General features: G+C 69.5%; 8 protein-coding genes across 8 annotated transcripts in view; 3 read left to right on the top strand and 5 right to left on the bottom strand.

Annotated features, from left to right (window-relative positions):
- Positions 1-29: 29 nt before the first annotated feature.
- Positions 30-3,548, bottom strand: FA09DRAFT_314416 (hypothetical protein; the record flags this gene model as incomplete). The annotated part of the gene is made up of 7 exons (XM_025740764.1): positions 2,233-3,548; positions 2,084-2,180; positions 1,609-2,033; positions 1,396-1,559; positions 653-1,342; positions 201-602; positions 30-149 (listed from the first exon to the last, which is right to left on the bottom strand). Exons 1-7 carry the CDS (start codon positions 3,440-3,442, stop codon positions 30-32), a joined length of 3,108 nt encoding a protein of 1,035 aa, XP_025601031.1. The 5' UTR covers positions 3,443-3,548.
- Positions 3,549-4,011: 463 nt separating this feature from the next.
- On the top strand, positions 4,012-4,782 carry FA09DRAFT_327478 (hypothetical protein). Its single transcript, XM_025741412.1, has 3 exons — positions 4,012-4,356; positions 4,472-4,516; positions 4,574-4,782. Exons 1-3 carry the CDS (start codon positions 4,158-4,160, stop codon positions 4,711-4,713), a joined length of 384 nt encoding a protein of 127 aa, XP_025601030.1. The 5' UTR covers positions 4,012-4,157; the 3' UTR covers positions 4,714-4,782.
- Positions 4,762-8,098, bottom strand: FA09DRAFT_327476 (RhoGAP-domain-containing protein). The gene is made up of 10 exons (XM_025741411.1): positions 7,781-8,098; positions 7,631-7,725; positions 7,380-7,576; positions 6,772-7,331; positions 6,410-6,721; positions 6,330-6,356; positions 5,949-6,275; positions 5,833-5,898; positions 5,698-5,779; positions 4,762-5,646 (listed from the first exon to the last, which is right to left on the bottom strand). The coding sequence occupies exons 1-10, from the start codon at positions 8,041-8,043 to the stop codon at positions 4,828-4,830; spliced, it is 2,748 nt and encodes a 915-aa protein (XP_025601029.1). The 5' UTR covers positions 8,044-8,098; the 3' UTR covers positions 4,762-4,827.
- A 587-nt stretch (positions 8,099-8,685) lies between these two features.
- On the top strand, positions 8,686-10,119 carry FA09DRAFT_293461 (acyltransferase-domain-containing protein; the record flags this gene model as incomplete). The annotated part of the gene is made up of 4 exons (XM_025740049.1): positions 8,686-9,072; positions 9,217-9,243; positions 9,295-9,657; positions 9,751-10,119. 4 exons carry the CDS (start codon positions 8,686-8,688, stop codon positions 10,117-10,119), a joined length of 1,146 nt encoding a protein of 381 aa, XP_025601028.1.
- A 28-nt stretch (positions 10,120-10,147) lies between these two features.
- On the bottom strand, positions 10,148-12,643 carry FA09DRAFT_336155 (hypothetical protein; the record flags this gene model as incomplete). Its single annotated transcript, XM_025743848.1, has 1 exon — positions 10,148-12,643. One exon carries the CDS (start codon positions 12,641-12,643, stop codon positions 10,148-10,150), a length of 2,496 nt encoding a protein of 831 aa, XP_025601027.1.
- A 786-nt stretch (positions 12,644-13,429) lies between these two features.
- On the top strand, positions 13,430-15,300 carry FA09DRAFT_336154 (alpha/beta-hydrolase; the record flags this gene model as incomplete). Its single annotated transcript, XM_025743847.1, has 12 exons — positions 13,430-13,474; positions 13,536-13,603; positions 13,662-13,698; positions 13,754-13,790; positions 13,844-13,894; positions 13,948-13,966; positions 14,023-14,120; positions 14,174-14,473; positions 14,529-14,654; positions 14,708-15,141; positions 15,194-15,221; positions 15,272-15,300. 12 exons carry the CDS (start codon positions 13,430-13,432, stop codon positions 15,298-15,300), a joined length of 1,272 nt encoding a protein of 423 aa, XP_025601026.1.
- Positions 15,301-15,887: 587 nt separating this feature from the next.
- On the bottom strand, positions 15,888-16,160 carry FA09DRAFT_336153 (hypothetical protein; the record flags this gene model as incomplete). Its single annotated transcript, XM_025743846.1, has 1 exon — positions 15,888-16,160. A coding segment is annotated over one exon (273 nt), but the record flags the coding sequence as incomplete, so codon positions are not given.
- The window catches only part of FA09DRAFT_112583 (hypothetical protein), a 1,779-nt gene continuing 1,613 nt past the window's right edge, over positions 16,007-16,172 (bottom strand). The window contains exon 3 of the mRNA XM_025739000.1: positions 16,007-16,172. This exon is cut by the window's right edge and continues 7 nt beyond it. The gene's annotated coding sequence lies outside the window, so the exon portion shown is untranslated.

Below are 16,172 nucleotides of genomic sequence, written 5' to 3'. Positions count from 1 at the left end.
CATGGCCTGAGCCGCGGCACTGAGGATTACTAGACGCGCAGCAGTGCCATCGCGATGAAGGAGTACACAGGTAGCACGAGGTTGTCGTTCTGCTCGGAGACGCCTTCGAGCACGCCGAGCAGCACGAGCGCGGCGCCAAAGCGCATGCTCTGTGGACAATAGTCAGCGCTGTGCCGCCACGGACATTGCGCCGCACTCACGCTGAAGTCGCCAACCCAGCCGACCAGGCGCAGCATCCAGGCGCTGACAAAGATGCTGCTGACGAACGCAGCGCTGCCCTCGACGGTCTTGCTCGACGCCGGCCAGTACATGCGGCCGTAGCGGCGGCCGACGACGGACGCCAGCGCATCGCCGACGCCGAGCACGAGCACGCCCATCTGCAGCGTCAGAGACTTGGAGCCTTCGATCCACACCGGCGCCGCACAGCCGGTGAGCAGGTAGAAGTGGCTGAGGATGACGGGCCCGGCGTCCTTGTGGTCGGTGAACTCGGCGAGAAAGACGTGCAGCGCGGCACCGAAGGGGTACAGCGCATAGTAGCGGATGTACTCGGCGAAGATGAAGACGGAGAACGCCAGCGAGAAGGCGAGGTGCGCAAATGCCGGCTGTACCAGGTGTCAGCGCAGCAGAGATTCACGCTTAGAGTGTCACTCACATCCAGCGCAATGCCCGGCACGAAGAGCAGCACGGCGAGGGCGTGGAAGAACTTGCGGCGCGCATTGAGGCTCAGATGCGCCGCCTTCTTGAGCGCCACCGTGCCCGTCTCCGTCGCCGAGGCGGCATTGCCGACGGATGTGCCCAGCCCGCCAAGGGTGCGCACGACACCGACGGCCGTAGCGCGCATGTTGCCGGACGCAGGCGCTGCCGGCACTGCCTCGCCCACGTCCTCCGTGGCTGATTTGGGGTTCGAGCGCGCGACGCGGATGCGCTTCGCGCTCACCACGACGGCCTGCCAGCTGATGACGCTGCCGGCAATGAGCAGCAGCCAGTAGCTGATGAGCACGGGGCGCGACCACCAGGCGCGGCCGCGCACGATGAACTGCGCCGTCCAGAGCCACGGATCGCGGCGGCCCAGCAGCCAGCGCGTCCACATGCCGAGCACGCCGACGATGTACAACGCGGCGAAAAGGTAGAAGAAGCCGGCGAGCAGACGCCGGTGCAGGTCGCGCTTGTGCGGCCAGCGCAGGCGGTGCACGGGCTTCTGCGCCAGATGCCGCGAGAGGTAGAGCAGCGGCGCCAGCAGGAAGCCGACCATGTATGCGCCGACGACGAGCGCCAGCTGGAAGATCAGCAGCGGCGTCGGCGGGCGGAACGTCTTGACGTAGGGCGTCGTGGCGGGGAAGATCTGCAAGCGGGACATGAGGCGCTGGACCGCAGCGAGTGTCTCTATGCACGCACCTTGGCGATGGTAATGTTGAGCGCCTCGACGCTGAGCGTCACGCCAATCGCAGCGACGATGCCGAGCTCGCCGAGCGTGAAGCTCTTGCGCGCGAGGCGCGAGATGCAGTACAGCGTACCCTGGAAGATCAGCGCGATCGTGAAGAGCTCGCCGCGCGCCAGCTCTGCAGCAAGGGTCAGCGCAGCACCGGCAGAGAGAGGCGCTGAACTAACCAGTCCAGAGTGGCACGTCCATGCGCAGCGCAACCTCTCGCACCATCTCAAGCAGACTGGCCAGCACGACCTCGAAGACCAAGAAGCTGCCGAGGCGGCGCCAGTTGCTCAGCGGAAAGTCTGCCGGCCGGCGGATCCACTTTGTCGCGAGGAGGTGGCAGAGGAAGATGGTCGCCGTGAGCGTCTGCAGACTCAGCAGGCTGCAGCGTGCCGCGACGAGGGCCGAGAGACCTTCGGGCGGCGCGCGCCAGTGCGAGACGATGTGCAGCGGCTCCTCGATGCGCCAGAAGGGTGCCAACGGCTGGCCCCAGGGCACGCGCGGTCCGACCGTGTGCGCCGCATCTTCCTCGGCCATCAGCAGCGCACTCGTCGCCAGCAGTGGCCCGAGCACCAGGCCGCACAGCGCGCCGTCATCGTCGCTGATTCTGTGCGGGCGTCAGCGCTGTGGGCGAGACACGCGGTGCAGCACACTCACCTGAAGTTGCGCTGGTCGGTGCACCAGATGAAGCCGTGCTCGCCTCGCGGACGCAGCACGACGTACAGAAAGCTCGCAACGAGCACCCACGCGAGCTCTGCAGAAAGCGCGTCAGCAGTGCGCGCTGCTGCAGCTGCGTCGATACTCACCAAGCACATGCGAGCGCACCCGCGCCGACGGACTCGATGCCAGCTCCCAGCACGCATATGCGCCCGCACCGAGGATCAGCGCACCCTCGGCCAGCGCGCCGACGTTGAGGCGCCGCTTGATCTTTGGGCGCGGCGGGCGCGGCGGCCCGCTGGCGTCAGCAGACGGCGGTGTCCCGTGCGCCGGCGAGCCATCCAGCTTGCTGGTGCGCAGCACAGGCGACGCCAGGCCAGACTTGCCGGCTGCACGCCCAGCATTTGCACCCGGCAGCTGCAGGCGGCTCTGCCCTGCTGGCGGGACGGGCGAGGCGGTGCGTGCAATGCCGCTCGATGACCCCTGCACGTTGGGACTCGCGGTGCCCGCCGAGCCGCGCGCCGAGCTGTCGACGCGCAGCGGCGGCGATGGCCGGCCATTGTCGAGCTGCGCACGCATGCGCCGTGCCCGCACGCTGCTGTTGCGGTCGTCAAACGAGCCGCGAGCCTCGCGCGAGGGCGCGCCCGTCGAGCGCCGCACGTCCCAGTCAAAGACCTGCCGATCTGAGCTTGTGCTGTCCGAGCTCGTGCTGCCGTCTAGCGCACCGCGGCCCGAGGGCCCCGCGGCGTACGTCGACGAGTAGCGCCGCGACGACGTGCCGTTTGCCGGCCCGTCCGCAGCGCTGGTGGAGTCCTCCTCCTCGCGCAGCGCACCGGCAGGCACGTTGGAGCGGCGGCGCGACGCCGAGCGTGCGCCAGGCGCCTGCGACGAGCGGCGGCGCTTGACCGGCGCGATACCGGCGCCAGTGGACGAGGAGCTGGAGCCCGAGGCGACGGCAGTGGAGGTTGCGGCCGCCGCCGCCGCTGCGACCGAGTCACGGAAGCGGCGGCGCTCGCCGCGCACGGCGTCTGGCGCAGCCGCCGAGCTGCTCGAGCCGCCCGCACCGGGCACGGCGTGCACGGGCAGCGAGGTGCGGCGGCGGTGCAGGCGCGGCGCATTGACGTCGTACGTCGGCAGCTCGACGGCGGGCGACGTGATGCTCTCGTGCGACCACGACGGCTGCATCGGCGCGGCGGTGAGCGCGGGGCGCAGCGGCGGCGGCGTGTCGGGCGGCAGCTGCGGCATGCGCGGCGACGGCGGTGCCGGCGAGGGCGAGGGCGACAGCGAGAGGGTCGGCGAGCGCGACGGCCCTTCGCTGCTGGCGCGCGACGGGCCGGCGTCGCGCTCGCGCTGCAGCATGCTGGTGTGCGGCGGCGGCAGCAACGCCGACGGCCGAATGGTGCGGGCTGCGGGGGCGCGGGCAGGCGCGGCGAGGGGTGGTGCTGCGGCGGTGTGAGCCTTGAGGCTGCTGGAGGGTGTGGTTGCGGTGCAAGATGCTGCTGCGCCTCCTCGATGCTCGCTGCTGCTGCTCTCACCGCCTCGCCCGGTGCCGGCGCTTCCATGCGCCGCGTGCCTGTCAAGGGTCCCGGCACTGCGCCAGAGTGCCGGCCTCGGCTCCGGCAGCCGGCCACGCCCCTCGGCGCGTCACCGCGCACGGGAAGCGAGCGCCGATGCGAGGCACGCCGGCCGCACCGCACGCCCTTGGCCTGCTCCCGAACCGCCGGCTCGGCGGCAGGTGCACGCCTCTCGAGGTGCATCTCGCAGCGCCATCGCGAGGGCGGCGCGCTGCATGCTGCCGTGGCGCGAATCACGCTCCCGCACGCTGCTGACCTCCACGTTGCAGCAACGAGCGCAGCAGCTCCGCGGTGTGATTTCAGAGCGTAAAGCGATCCGAGCCCGGGCGCCAGCTCTGAGCACGAGGTGGCCGAGTGCGTTCAGGGGCAGCAGCACGTGGTACAGCAGAGAAGAGCCGCGGGATCGGCGCTGGCGGGCGGCTGCCGCGCTGAAAGTCGCTCGCTCGGCGGTGCCCTCATCTTGCCTCGCTCCTCCTCCACTCGGCCCTCTCTCACTCGCCATGCGGCCCACTCTCGCACGCCTCGCAGCCGCACCACAGCCCCCGCCGCCACGGCGGCCACGGCCCGGCCATCCCGCGGCCGCACGCGCCGCGGCCGCTGCGGCCGAGCGGCCTGCGCTCAAGGCCAGGCAGCAGACATCTTCGCCGTCGCTCAAGATCGGCGCGGGCGAGCAGAAGAGCCTGTGGGGCAGCTGGACGAGTGAGTGGTGGAAGCGAGCAAAGACGCGCTGTCTGCGGCCTTTCAAGAGTGCTGCATGCTCTGCCTGTGTCTCTGCCAGCCGCCCTCTGCGCAGCACGCTGACTCGCACACCCAGGCCTCTCGCCAAGGATCCGCATCGCCTGTGCCGCCGCACTCGCCAGTGAGCGTCCTCTGTCCACTCCAGCGCATCCCATCTGACTCCCTGCGCTCTTACCAGCGTTCGCCGCCGCCGGCCTGCTCTTCTCCGACAAACTCGAGGCCGTCGTGCCGGCGCCCGAGGCGCAGCGCACGCGCAGCGACGGCTCCAAGCCGCGCCTGCTCGGCATCAGCGTCGTCGACCGCGAGCCGGCGAAATGAAGGGCATGTGTGGGGGAGAGCAAATGGTGTGATATTGTGAGGGGCCGCGGGTGTGTGGGGTGAAGCGAGGTATGTGCAGCAAGCTGGAGAGGGGTCTACAGTGGGAGAGGGTCGTCACGGCGTCGCCTGCTGGTACGACAGCGCCGGCGCTGCGTGGCCGTAGGGCAGTTCATGGCCATGCCCGAGCGAGCCGTCGCGGCTCGACGTGACGGCACTGGTGGGCTCGGAGGAGACGTACATCTGGCGCGCGGCGTCGGGCGTGCTGCTGCTGCCGGCAGCGAAGCGCATCGCCGGCTGCTCCGGCGGCGGCGCGCCGTTCGAGAGGCCCGTGTCGCGCCGCTCGCCCAGGAAGGGCCGCCCGTCGGCTGTGCGTGGCGGTGGCGCCGGCGCAGCGCCCAGCGTAGCGTCGAGCGGCGTCTCGGAGCGCACCGACCACTCCGAGCCAGTGTCGAGGCCCGCCAGGCTGGGACGTGCGGCATGCCGCGCCGTGCCATTGCTTTGCGGCGATGGCGCAGCATCGAGAGGCGCCGGAGGCGCCTGCGAGGCACCCTCGAAGAACGGCACGGAGGACGGCCCAGGGCTGACGATGGCGTTGCTGCGGCGCAGACCTGCAGTGCTGGCGACGACCAGCGGCGCGTCGGCGCTGGACGCTACTGGCGAGTGTGGGCCCGACGGCTGCGCGCTCAATGCCGGCGTGGCCGCGGCTGTGATGCCCAGGCTCGGGCTCGGCAGGTCGAAGTTGGAACCGCCGGAGCGCGTCAGCGGCGGCAGGATAGGCGCGCCGGCCGTCTTGAGGTCGAAGATGTCGCCGGCGTACAGGATCAGGTCCTCCATCGTGCGGTCCTCCTCCATCGCAGCGGCAATCGAGGTCGTCTCGTGGTCTGCCTCGGAGAGGATCACTGGCCCGAAGACAACAGAGAGGTTCGATGCGGTCTGCGCAGCGGGTCAGCGGCAGCAGGCCAGAGCTCTGCCAGGCCCACGCACCATCTTGTTCTTGTCCGAGTACGAGGCGACCTTGGCCAGGTGCAGCGTCACGGCCTTGAGCACGGCCTGGTTGATCGGCGGTCTGTGTGTGCCGGCGTCAGCTCCATGACTGGCGGGCAACGCCGCGTCACTCACAGTCTGCGGATGCGGCCCTTGAGCGCGGCAAAGCCGTTGCGCATGTGCTCCTCGCGCTCATGCGTGCTGTTGGGATGTCAGCATGTAACGCGCTCGGCGCACTTCGCCCAACTCACTGCCGCACGCGCTCCTCCCACGGAATCGGCAGCACAGGCTCAGGCAGCTGGCGCAGGTACTGCTTCAGCAGGCCCGCCACAGCCGACGGCTCCGTGTCGTCAGCAAAGCCAAAGCGCTCCTCGTCCTTCTCCACGGCGTGCGCCAGGCCCGTGACCGTCGTGTGCTTGGCCGAGGTGCGGTAGATGCCGGCCTGCTCCAGCGCGCGCGCCTCGATGAACTCGATGCACTTCGTCACGATCAGCGGCGGCTCGATGCGCGCGGGGCCGAGCACGGGCGCAGAGTGCTGCGCGCGCGAGAAGGCATAGTCGATGAGCGACGTGCCGAAGCTGCAGGCGAGGGGTGAGCTCCGGCAGCGGGGACAGAGCGAGAAGCCTGCTCACATGAGGTCCTTGCATTCGCCGTAGAAGCTACGCACAGCGATCAGCAGTCTGCATGCCAGCAGTGTGACGCTGGCACTCACTAGTTGATGTACGGCACCGGCCCCTCGTCCAGCGTGTCCAGACGCGGCAAACGCGCCTCCAGCTTCGCGATCTCGCCCTCGAGCGAGTCCGTTGTGTGCTCCACGACGCTCTCGGCATGGTCGTGCAGGCTGAGGCTCGAGGACGCCAGCACCACGCGCGAGCGCTCGTTCTGCAGCCACACCGCCCGCGTCGTCTGGCCCAGCTCGCGCCGGCACTCCAGCACCGAGACGCGTGCGGCCTGCAGTGTCTTCTCGCGCCGCAACCGCAGCGTCTCGAGGTCGAAGATGACCTTGCGATACGCCTTGTCCGCACTGCGTGGCGTCAGCAGTGGAAGGGCGCACGCCAGCCGCACCGCACTCACTCGTCCGCCTCGCGCTTGATGCGCACGCTCTTCAGCGCCATGTGCTGTGCGTTCTTCATCGAGCCCGAGCCGCCGCCCAGGCCGCCGTCGCCACCCAGTGCGCTCGCCGCGTAGCTGTCACCGCTGCTGCTCGGCACGCCCACGCCGCGCTCGGCGGCGCCCTCGCGCACACGCGCAATGAAGGCATTGATCTTCTTTGGCGCTTCTTTGCGCGCCTGGTCCCAGCCATCCTTGCTGCGCAGCACGTCGAGGAAGTTGGGCTTGGACTTGTCGCTCGTCGTGAGCCCCTCGCCGGCGCTCCCGTCGCCCTCGCGATCCGACAATGCGCCGCCGCCGCTGCCGGTGCTCGACTTGCGCCGGTGGCTGCGGTCGCGTATGGAGCGGGTACGCCGCGGCGGCGAGCGCAGCAGGCCCCCGCTCGAGTCGCTTGGCGGCGACGAGCCGTAGTTGAACTCGTGCAGATCCTCGTTGGAGCGGTCCGAGCCGGGCGTGCGCAGAGGCGCGGCCAGCAGCGTGCGCTGGTCCTCGACGGCCTGCGCCTGCAGACGCAGCTGCTCCACCTGTGGATCGATCAGCAGCAGCTCTGCCAGGAGTCACGCCCTGCTCACCTCTTCACACTTGCGCTCGTACGCCCTGCGCGTGCGCGGCAGCGTCACGTTGCGCATCTCCTCGTATCTGCCGCAGCTCGTCTTGAGGTCCTCCTTGACGCGCTTGCGGATGCGCTCCTGCGCATCGCGGTACGACGTGAGCGGGCCGATGACCGTCTGGCGCAGCGCCTCGACGTGGTGCAGGCGCATGTCGATCTCTGCGGCGCAGCATGAGTACGTGCATCTGCGACAGGATGCTCTCTGCCGCTCACCGCGCAGGTCGTTCTCGCGCAGCTCCCGCCAGACGCGCCGCGCCGCCGGCAGCTCCGACGAGCCGGGCTGCGAGCCCGAGCCGGCCGTGATGCGGCTTGCAGGGGCGTGTGAGTACAGTGCTCTCCACAGCAGTAAACCTCTGCGCTCACCTCTCGATGCGCACGTCCGTCTCGCGCTGGCGCTCGACGAGGGCGCGCAGGCCGCGCACGTACTCGTCCTCGAGGCGCGCGCGCGCCTCGTAGAAGGCGAGGTAGGCCTCGGCCTCGGCGATGCTGCCGCGGAACGAGTCGTTGAGCGCGGCGGCGAGCTCGCCCGCGGATGCAGCAGCGCCGATGCTGGGCGTCGTGGCGCCGGTGCCGAGGTGCGACGACGAGTCGCTGCCGAGGTCGTGCGAGCGGCGGGCGGAGGACATGGCGGGCAGGAAGGCCTCGCGCGGCGGCGGGCGGCGCGGCGGCGGAGCGGCGCGGGTGGATGGATGCGTGTGGAGAGGAGGCAAGGAGCACACGCCCGGCGCGGATGCGGGGCAGAGCGAGGTGCTGTGGAGGGAAGCTCGGGTGCGATAGCGGCGGGGCACGGCTCGGCAGCAACTTTGGACACAGGAGAGCGCGCCGCGAGAGGAGCCACGACAGCAGCGCGCGCTGCTGGCCGGCGCGCGGCTGTGCTCCTTCCCACGCTGCACGGCCACCTCACTCCATCGCCGCGGCACACTAGCGACTGCGCCTCCTCTCCCTCGACGACGAGACGCACCGGCATCCGAGCTTGCACTGCCGGCGCCGGCATCTGACACGGCCCAGGGTTCGGCGCGCCGACGCCGCATTCCCGCGGACCGCCTGAACGCAGCTGTGCCGGACCGGCGGCTGCGCGCGCTGATGTGCTTCTCTGCTGCGGTGCTGCGCGCCGGCGTCACGGCGCTGTGGCTGTGGCTGCGCCGGGGCGAGCCCGAGTGCCGAGAGCGGGATCGGCGAGCCGAGCCACAGCATGGAGCTCCACCTCGCGCCTCAACGCATCAGCCTCGCCTCGCCGTCGCCCGCCCTGCCTCTCGCCCCCATCCGCCATGTCGCACGCCAGCGCCGTGCACGCCAAGCCGCCCGGCCAGTGGGCCGTGCCCATCGACGCGCGCCCGCCGCGCTCGGCGGCGCTGCAGACGGCCCTCTTCGCCCTCTACTTCAACGCATGCATCCTCGTCACCCACGCCACGCAGTACCTCTTCGTGCCGCTCGCCGTGCTGCCGGCCACGCGGCCCTACTTCCACGCCGGCATCCGCTACACCAAGCATGCCTTTGGCCGCCTCATCGTCGCCATCACGCAGTTCTTTGCGCCGACGAAGCTGGTGCTCACGTGCGAGGGCGCGCGTGCCGCCGCCGTCGTGCGCACCGACAAGAAGGGCCGCTTTGCCGGGCTGGACCTGCCGCGCCGCGGCGTGTGGATGAGCAACCATCAGGTGAGTGGGCGATTGAGCGTGGTATGCGGAGCCGGCCCAGCATCCGCCTCAAAGCGTTCGATGCTGCTTGGAGCCAACGGGTGCTGCTCATCAGGGCTGAGCACAGCTCTTCGCCTAGATCGCAGCTGACTCTTGTACCTACAGGTGTACACCGACTGGCTGTATCTCTGGGTGAGCAAGACGCATCGTTTGGCCCCACTCCTCGTGCTCACACCGCTCCAGAACATCGCCTACTTTGCCGACCTGGCCGACAGCATCACCATCATCCTCAAGGCGTCGCTCAAGTGGATCCCGTTCATCGGCTGGGGCATGCAGTTCTTCGGCTTCTACTTCATCGACCGCAGCAACTCGGACGAGGCGTCGCTGGGCAAGTTCCTGCGCGGTCTGGGACGCGCGCAGAACGGCAAGCTGCTGCTCCTCATCTTTCCCGAGGGCACGCTCGTGTCCAAGCTCACGCGGCCGAAGAGTGCAGCGTTTGCGGAGAAGGAGGGCATCGAGGACCTGAAGAATCTGCTGCTGCCGCGCAGCACGGGCCTGTGGACGTGCCTGCGCGGCCTGCGCGATGTCGAGGATCTCGAGCTCGTGGTGAGTGGCTTGCAGCACACGGCGTGGCGATGGCAGAGCAGTGGCAGAAAGGGGCAGGCCATTCGCACAGCAGCAGCTCACACGCTCCCGCAGGACTTCACCATGGGCTACCCCGGCATCCCGCCGGCCGGCTACGGGCAGTCGTACTACACCCTCACGTCGATCTTCATGCAGGGCGTGCCGCCGCCGGCGGTGCACATGCATGTGCGCATCACGCCGGCGCGCGAGCTGCCGCTCGACGACCGCGCCAAGTTCGACGCCTGGGTGCTGCAGACGTGGCGCGACAAGGACGCGCTGCTCGACGGCTTCTACGAGACGGGCGTCTTTCCCGTCTCGGAGAAGGGCTCCGTGGCGCGCGCAGAGGTGCCCATCAAGCTGCGCGGCATCCGCGAGCTCGGCGACATTTGCTGCTGGGCCGCACCCATCTGGCTCGGCTGGGCGCTCTACCGCCTGCTGCGATGAGAACGAAGCTGGATGCACAACTAATAATCTATTCGCCTCGGTCCTGCGCCAGCTGCGTGCGTGCCTGGTGGACCAGCCGGCCAAGCATGCCGTCCGCGGCCTCGGGACGATCGGCGGCCCACTTGCCGTGCAGCGCGAGCACGCGCTTGAGGGTTGCAGGGCTGTTGCGCTCCATCAGCAGCTGCAGCACGAGGAGCCACGTGCGCGGGCGCGGCGAGGGCCCCTCGGAGGTGCAGCGCTCGAGCAGCTGCGTCGTGCGCCGCTCCAGCGCCCGCACCGCCGGCTCGGGCAGATGGCTGGCGCTGAGGAATGCCATGAGGAACGTGTGCACGGCCGGGCGCGGGAGAGGCAGCTTGCGTGCGCGCATGCGGTCCCAGATCTGGAGCGCGATGCCGACGTTCGGCGCCTCGCGCGCGAGGCAGTCGAGCACGCCTGGCTCCTCGCCGGGCGCGGACAGCGGCACAGGCGAGGAGAAGGGCTCGGGCAGCGTGGAGAGCGCCTCGTGCACGTCTGTGCCGTGCCGCACCACGGCGTGTGCGACGGCGTTGTACGTGACCTCGCTGGGCAGCGGGCCCTCGGCCTCCATCTTGAGGAGCAGCTCGAGCGCCTCGCGGAAGTGCGGCACGGCGTGCATGCGCGCGCCGCTGGCCTCGAGCGTGCCGCCGGGGTTGAGCAGGCCCTTGAGCAGCGCCGTGTGCGTGTACACGTTTGGCGCCTCGCCGCTCTCGCGCATCAGCTGCAGCACCGTGGCGGTGGGCGAGCTGCGCCCGGCGCGCATGAGGCCGTCGAGCACCGTCGTGTACGTCACCACGTCCGGCTCGATGCCGAACTCGCTCATGGCACGCAGGCGCGCCTGCAGCTCGGGGATGTCGCCGCGCCGCGCAAAGTAGCGCAGCACCGTGTTGAACGTCGAAACCGAGGGCCGCGGTGCGCCGTTGTGACCGGCGACCATCTCTTGGAGCAGGCTTTCGACGACGGCGATGCGGTCAGAGGTGACCTGGCCGTAGAGCACGGCATTCCACACCTCGACGGAGAGCGGGCCCTGCGAGCGCGCTTCCTGGAAGAGGGCCATGGCGCGCTCCCTCGCCTCCTCGACCTCGCGGCCGTGGAAGAGACCGCTGATGGTCGTCGTGAGCATCTTCGGCGTGCGCTCCTCGGGCCGCATGCTCTTCCAGGTGTCCCACAGCGCCGTTGAGTCGACGACGCGGGCATAGCCATGCAGCAGGCCGCTCCATACAGTCGACGATGGCCGCGGCTTGCCACTGCGCACCAAATGTGCCTTCCACGCTGCAGCCGCCTCTGCCCGCTTGTCGAGCCCGAGCAGCGCCTCCAGCAGCGACGCGGTCGTCTGGTCGGTCCACTCTGCATCGGCACCGCTTCGCAGGTAGCCGAGCTCAATGGCACGCTGAGCGGCAGCGTCCAGCGCCAGGACAGCGTCCGCCTGGCGCATGCCGGCAAGCGAGGCGAAGCGGGTAGCGAGCGAGTTCTGCGTGTCGGGATCTGAAGTAGCGAGGGACCTGGCCGGCTCGCCGTCGTCCTCTTCGTCCTCGGCCTGTCTTGCTGGCAGGCTGTCGATGCCCCACGAGGCATCAAGCAGCGGCGCAGCTTCCATCGCCGCTTCTCTGGCCTGCTCGGCGTTGGGCAGCAGGCATGGCTGCTCCTTGAAGACTGCATCACACGTACGCCTGATACGCGGCAGCGAGATGGTAGCGGAGCGCAGATGCGGCTGGCCGCGCACGAGGGCCAGCAACGGCTGCAGGTCTCTGCTCTGGCTGCACCAGCCCAGCATGGCGAGCGACACCAGACTCAGAACCTGCACATCGACGCCGGCGTGTGTTGGCGGCGCCGCGCCGATGAACGTGGCTGCGAGGCGCGCAGGCGTGTCGACGTCGCCGGCACGCAGACAGAGGCGCGCCCAGTCGACGGTGAGCGCACTGCGTCGCTGAGCCGCTGCCAGAGCGTAGTCTCGGCGCGCCGCTGCGATGGCCTCGGTGTCGCCGCCGGCGTCCTCCAGCTCGCGCTTGGCCAGGCGCAGCAGCAGCACACGGTCCGCCTCGATGAGCCGGCTGCGGCCCTCGCCCAGCGCCAGCCAGGCCTCGTGCACTGCCGCGCCATCGCCAGCGCCGAGCGCAGCACGCAGGCGCAGCAGCCTGCCGTTGTGCTGTGTGGCGGCATTGTCCCGCGGCGCCGCCATCCACGCCGGCTGCCGTGGCGGCCGCGCAAAGGCAGGCTTGGGCGGCGACAGCGGTTGCCAGACGTCGTGCTCTGCGTATGCGGCTGCGCGCGGCTGTGCTCGCTGCTGCTGATTGCGAACTCCGGGCAGCTGCCGATTGCCCCCGGTGCCCTTGCGTGCACGATGCTGCGGCCGAGCGTCGCCTGCTGCGGGCTGCGACACGGCGCCGGCGACGGAGTGCGAGTGGGCGGCGCGAGATGGTCCAGCGTGCGAGGGGGCGGCTGAGCCGACGAGTGGCGCGGCGAGCATGCCTCGAGCGCGCGCTGCGGCGCAGAGGCTGCGGTTGAGCATGCCGGAGTGGTGCGAGGGGTGGAGAGGGTGTGGTGGAGCGGAGCAGGGAGCGACAGCGGTGCCAGGTGCCTTGTCCACCACGCCGAGCCATGCGCACGCGAAGGACAGAGGGAAAGGCGGCGCCTCGGGACTCGGACAGCGCGCGGGCCGAGCAGCGCCCGATGCCCGATCCGGCCCCCGGGCGAGCACGCTGGGCAAGCGCTGAAGCACGCAGCAGCGGCGAGGCAGCGACGAGGGCCAAGACAGCACAGCTGGGCGCCAGGGCAGGTGCGCTTCAGCGACGGAGCGTCTTCCTCGAGAGGCAGCGAGCGCCACTTGCCCTGAGCCGGAGTCTGGCCTGTCGACTGACGCGCGTGAGGCGCCAGACGGCGCCGGCATGCCTTGCTCAGCGCGCACGAGGAGCGACGAACGCAGGCAGCGGACGGCAGTGGAGAGTCTGAGCTGCGCACAAGAGACACCGGCAGCACCTGCCGCAGCATCAGCTGCGATGCATCGCTGGTGTGCTGTCGGCACGGTGTTGTTGGGGCCCGCCGAGCAGCTGTTCCCACGAGGCAGCCGGCACCCTGAGGCGACTTCGAGGCGAGGTGGAGGGGCGGCGCCCGCGAAGCCGAACGTGCGCTGCGCCGGCACTCTTACTCGCTGCTTCCTTCCCACCACATCGTCGACACCGCCGCCCGCGCAAGACTCGTCTAGACTAGACTCGGTAGACCGCACCACGCCTCGAGGATCCGCCGCGCCCTCGACACCGCCCGCTCGCTCGACTCTCGCGCAGCTGCTCCGCCCGCCATGGCCGGCTCGTCGGGCAGCTTCCTGGCGCGCGCACACTACGTGGTCAGCCGTGCCGCACCACCGCCCGCAGCGAGGACTCATGGGCTCACGCTCTGCCACACAGCCGCTCGTCGGCGGCGCCCTCTACGTCGCCTTCGTCTGTGCGCTCATGACGCGCAGCTTCCAGGCGCAGTGAGTGCCGCTGGGCCAGGCACGGCCGCAGCGAGGCGATGCTCAGACACTCGGACAGCAACCTGTACCTGCACAAGATCCAGTTTCCCTTCAACGTGAGCGACCACACTGGCTGTAGCCGTATCGCAGACGCCTGACTCGTCTGCGCAGGCAAAGTTCTCGCAGCCGGAGCGCTACGGCCTGGCGCGTGAGTGCTCAGCTGGCCGCGCCCGAGCTGCGCCTCACGCCATGCACCCCTAGCGCAGAAGACGCGCAATCTGCGCTTCACCACCAGTGACGGCGTCGAGATCGGTGCGTCGTCTGCTGTACGTGAGCTTACTGTCGTGCTGATGCTTCTCTGCCAGGTGCATGGCACGTGCTTCCGTGAGTGCTGGCGCAGTGTGGCTGCCGAGTCGCCAAGCTCACAGCGCGCGCCTCAGCGACGTGTACCACCGCAAGGTGTTCCCGAGCTTCGATGCTGCCCCGCTCTCGGACGACGCATACGACGAGGCGTTGCGTGACTACCCGACGGTCATCTGTGAGGGTCCGGTGTCGCAGCGACGCTCTGCACGGCGCTGACGCTTGCTGCAGACCTGCACGGCAACGCAGCGAACCGCGCTGCCCCGTTCCGCATCGCCTCGTACAACCAGTTCACGGCGCGCACGTCGGCCAACGTGATCGCCATCGACTACCGCGGCTTTGGCGACTCGCAGGGCGAGCCGACGGAGGATGGCCTGGCGCTGGATGCCAAGGCGGCGTGGGACTGGCTGATGGAGCGCAAGGCGGCCATCGGCGTGCCCGAGGCGGAGCGTACGCGCAACGTGCTCGTTGTTGGACAGAGCCTGGGCACGGGCGTGGCCGTCGCGCTGACGGACATCCTCGTCAAGTCGGGTGCGTCCGAAGCGGGTAGTGACCGAGTTGACGCTGATGCGAGTGCCACACCCAGGCACGCCGCCCGAGGCTATGTTCCTCATCGCGCCGTATATCTCGATTGCGCACCTGATTACGTCGTACCGCATCGGCGGCCTCGTCCAGATCTTTGCGCCACTCAAGCTGTTCCCGAACCACCAGAGTGCGCAGGCGTGCCAGGCCACAGGCAGCTCTCCGCTCATGCTCCTCGCACAGATCTTATCCCGAAGTTCCTCTACTCGCAGTTTGCCAACTTCAAGGTCGTGCCGCACCTGATTCGCGCCAGCGGTCTCTCCGTCGAGGGCGCCGTGACGCCTGCTGCCGCCGAGACGACGGCAGCGCGTCAAGGCCACCCGCACATCATCATCTCGCACGCCGACGACGACGACGTGATCCCATGCGCACACGGCGAGGCGCTCTTCGACGGCGCGCTGCGTGCCCACCTCGGCCTTGCCACGGCGCCGACCTCGCGCGGCACCGCACCGCTCGACGAGAAGGCCTGGCTGAAGGCTCGCAACGCCTCGGTCTCCATCACGCCGGCCATGTCGCGCGACGGCGCCTGGGCGCAGGTGCACTCCTTCTCGACGGGCAGCGGCGCGTCCGTCTCGCTCATCCGCACGCCGCACGGCGGACACAACGGCGTCGGCGATGTGCGTGGCGTGCTCGAAGCGTCCTGTACCTCACTGACCGCTCATCCTGCAGGGCGTCGTGGACATCGTCGGCCAGCTCTGTGAGTGCGCCTCTGCGCCTCCTCCGTGCCTCACTCACCACGTCACGCAGCTGGAATCGCCGGACCCGTCTGCCCGTGATCTGTGACCGAGACGTGGCACCTAGAATAGACGATACACGCGAGAGCCCAGGCGGCGCTGTTTTCGGACGGTATGACATTGCGACGAGTGAGACAGGGACGGAGCGAGCGACGACGCAGTGAGAGTACATGGGCAGCGCGCATCCGGCTGCTCGCACAGAGATGCAAGGCAGCGGACCGTGGCGAAAAAAGGATTGGAGACAAAAAGAGTCGGGCAATGGACATGCGCGCGCGTTAAAGGGGTGTGGGGCAACGAGACAGAATCCAGAGGAGAGGGCGTACGAACGGACGCCTGCGCCACGATTCATCCGAACGTGCCGGACGCAAGAGATGCAGCGGCGGCAGAAGGAGAGGGGTAGAAGAGCAAAGGAAGCGACGGTCGTAGTATGTGTTGTCGTGCTTGGGATCGTCGGCGCCGAGGCAAAGGGGCCGCTAGGCGTAGCAAAGGCGTGAAGTGGCCGTGAAGATGAAGGAAGTTGCGTAAGGAGAGAAGGATAGCCGGTGACGGACGGGAGAGTGGCATCCGAGGCAGCGAGGAGCGGCGGGGCGAGTAGTGCAGAGAGTCGCCTCAGCCGGACTGATCATCGCTTAGAGCGGCGACGGCTGGCGCCAGCGCTGACGGGCCTCAAGGTCCTCGGTCTCGCGCTTGAGCGGCGAGGGCTGGCGCCAACGCTGGCGAGCCTCGAGGTCCTCGGTCTCGCGCTTGAGCGGCGAGGGCTGGCGCCAACGCTGGCGAGCCTCGAGGTCCTGCTCCTCGCGCTTGAGCGGCGAGACGCGGCCCCAGCGAGCCTCGACGTTCTCCTCCTCGCGCTTGAGGGGCGAGACGCGACCCCAGCGGGCCTCGACGTTCTCCTCCTCGCGCTTGAGGGGCGA

This window comes from Tilletiopsis washingtonensis, assembly GCF_003144115.1.
Source record: "Tilletiopsis washingtonensis strain MCA 4186 unplaced genomic scaffold FA09scaffold_2, whole genome shotgun sequence".
NCBI lineage: Eukaryota > Fungi > Basidiomycota > Exobasidiomycetes > Entylomatales > Tilletiopsis > Tilletiopsis washingtonensis.
This window is presented reverse-complemented; position numbering and strand designations above follow the sequence as displayed.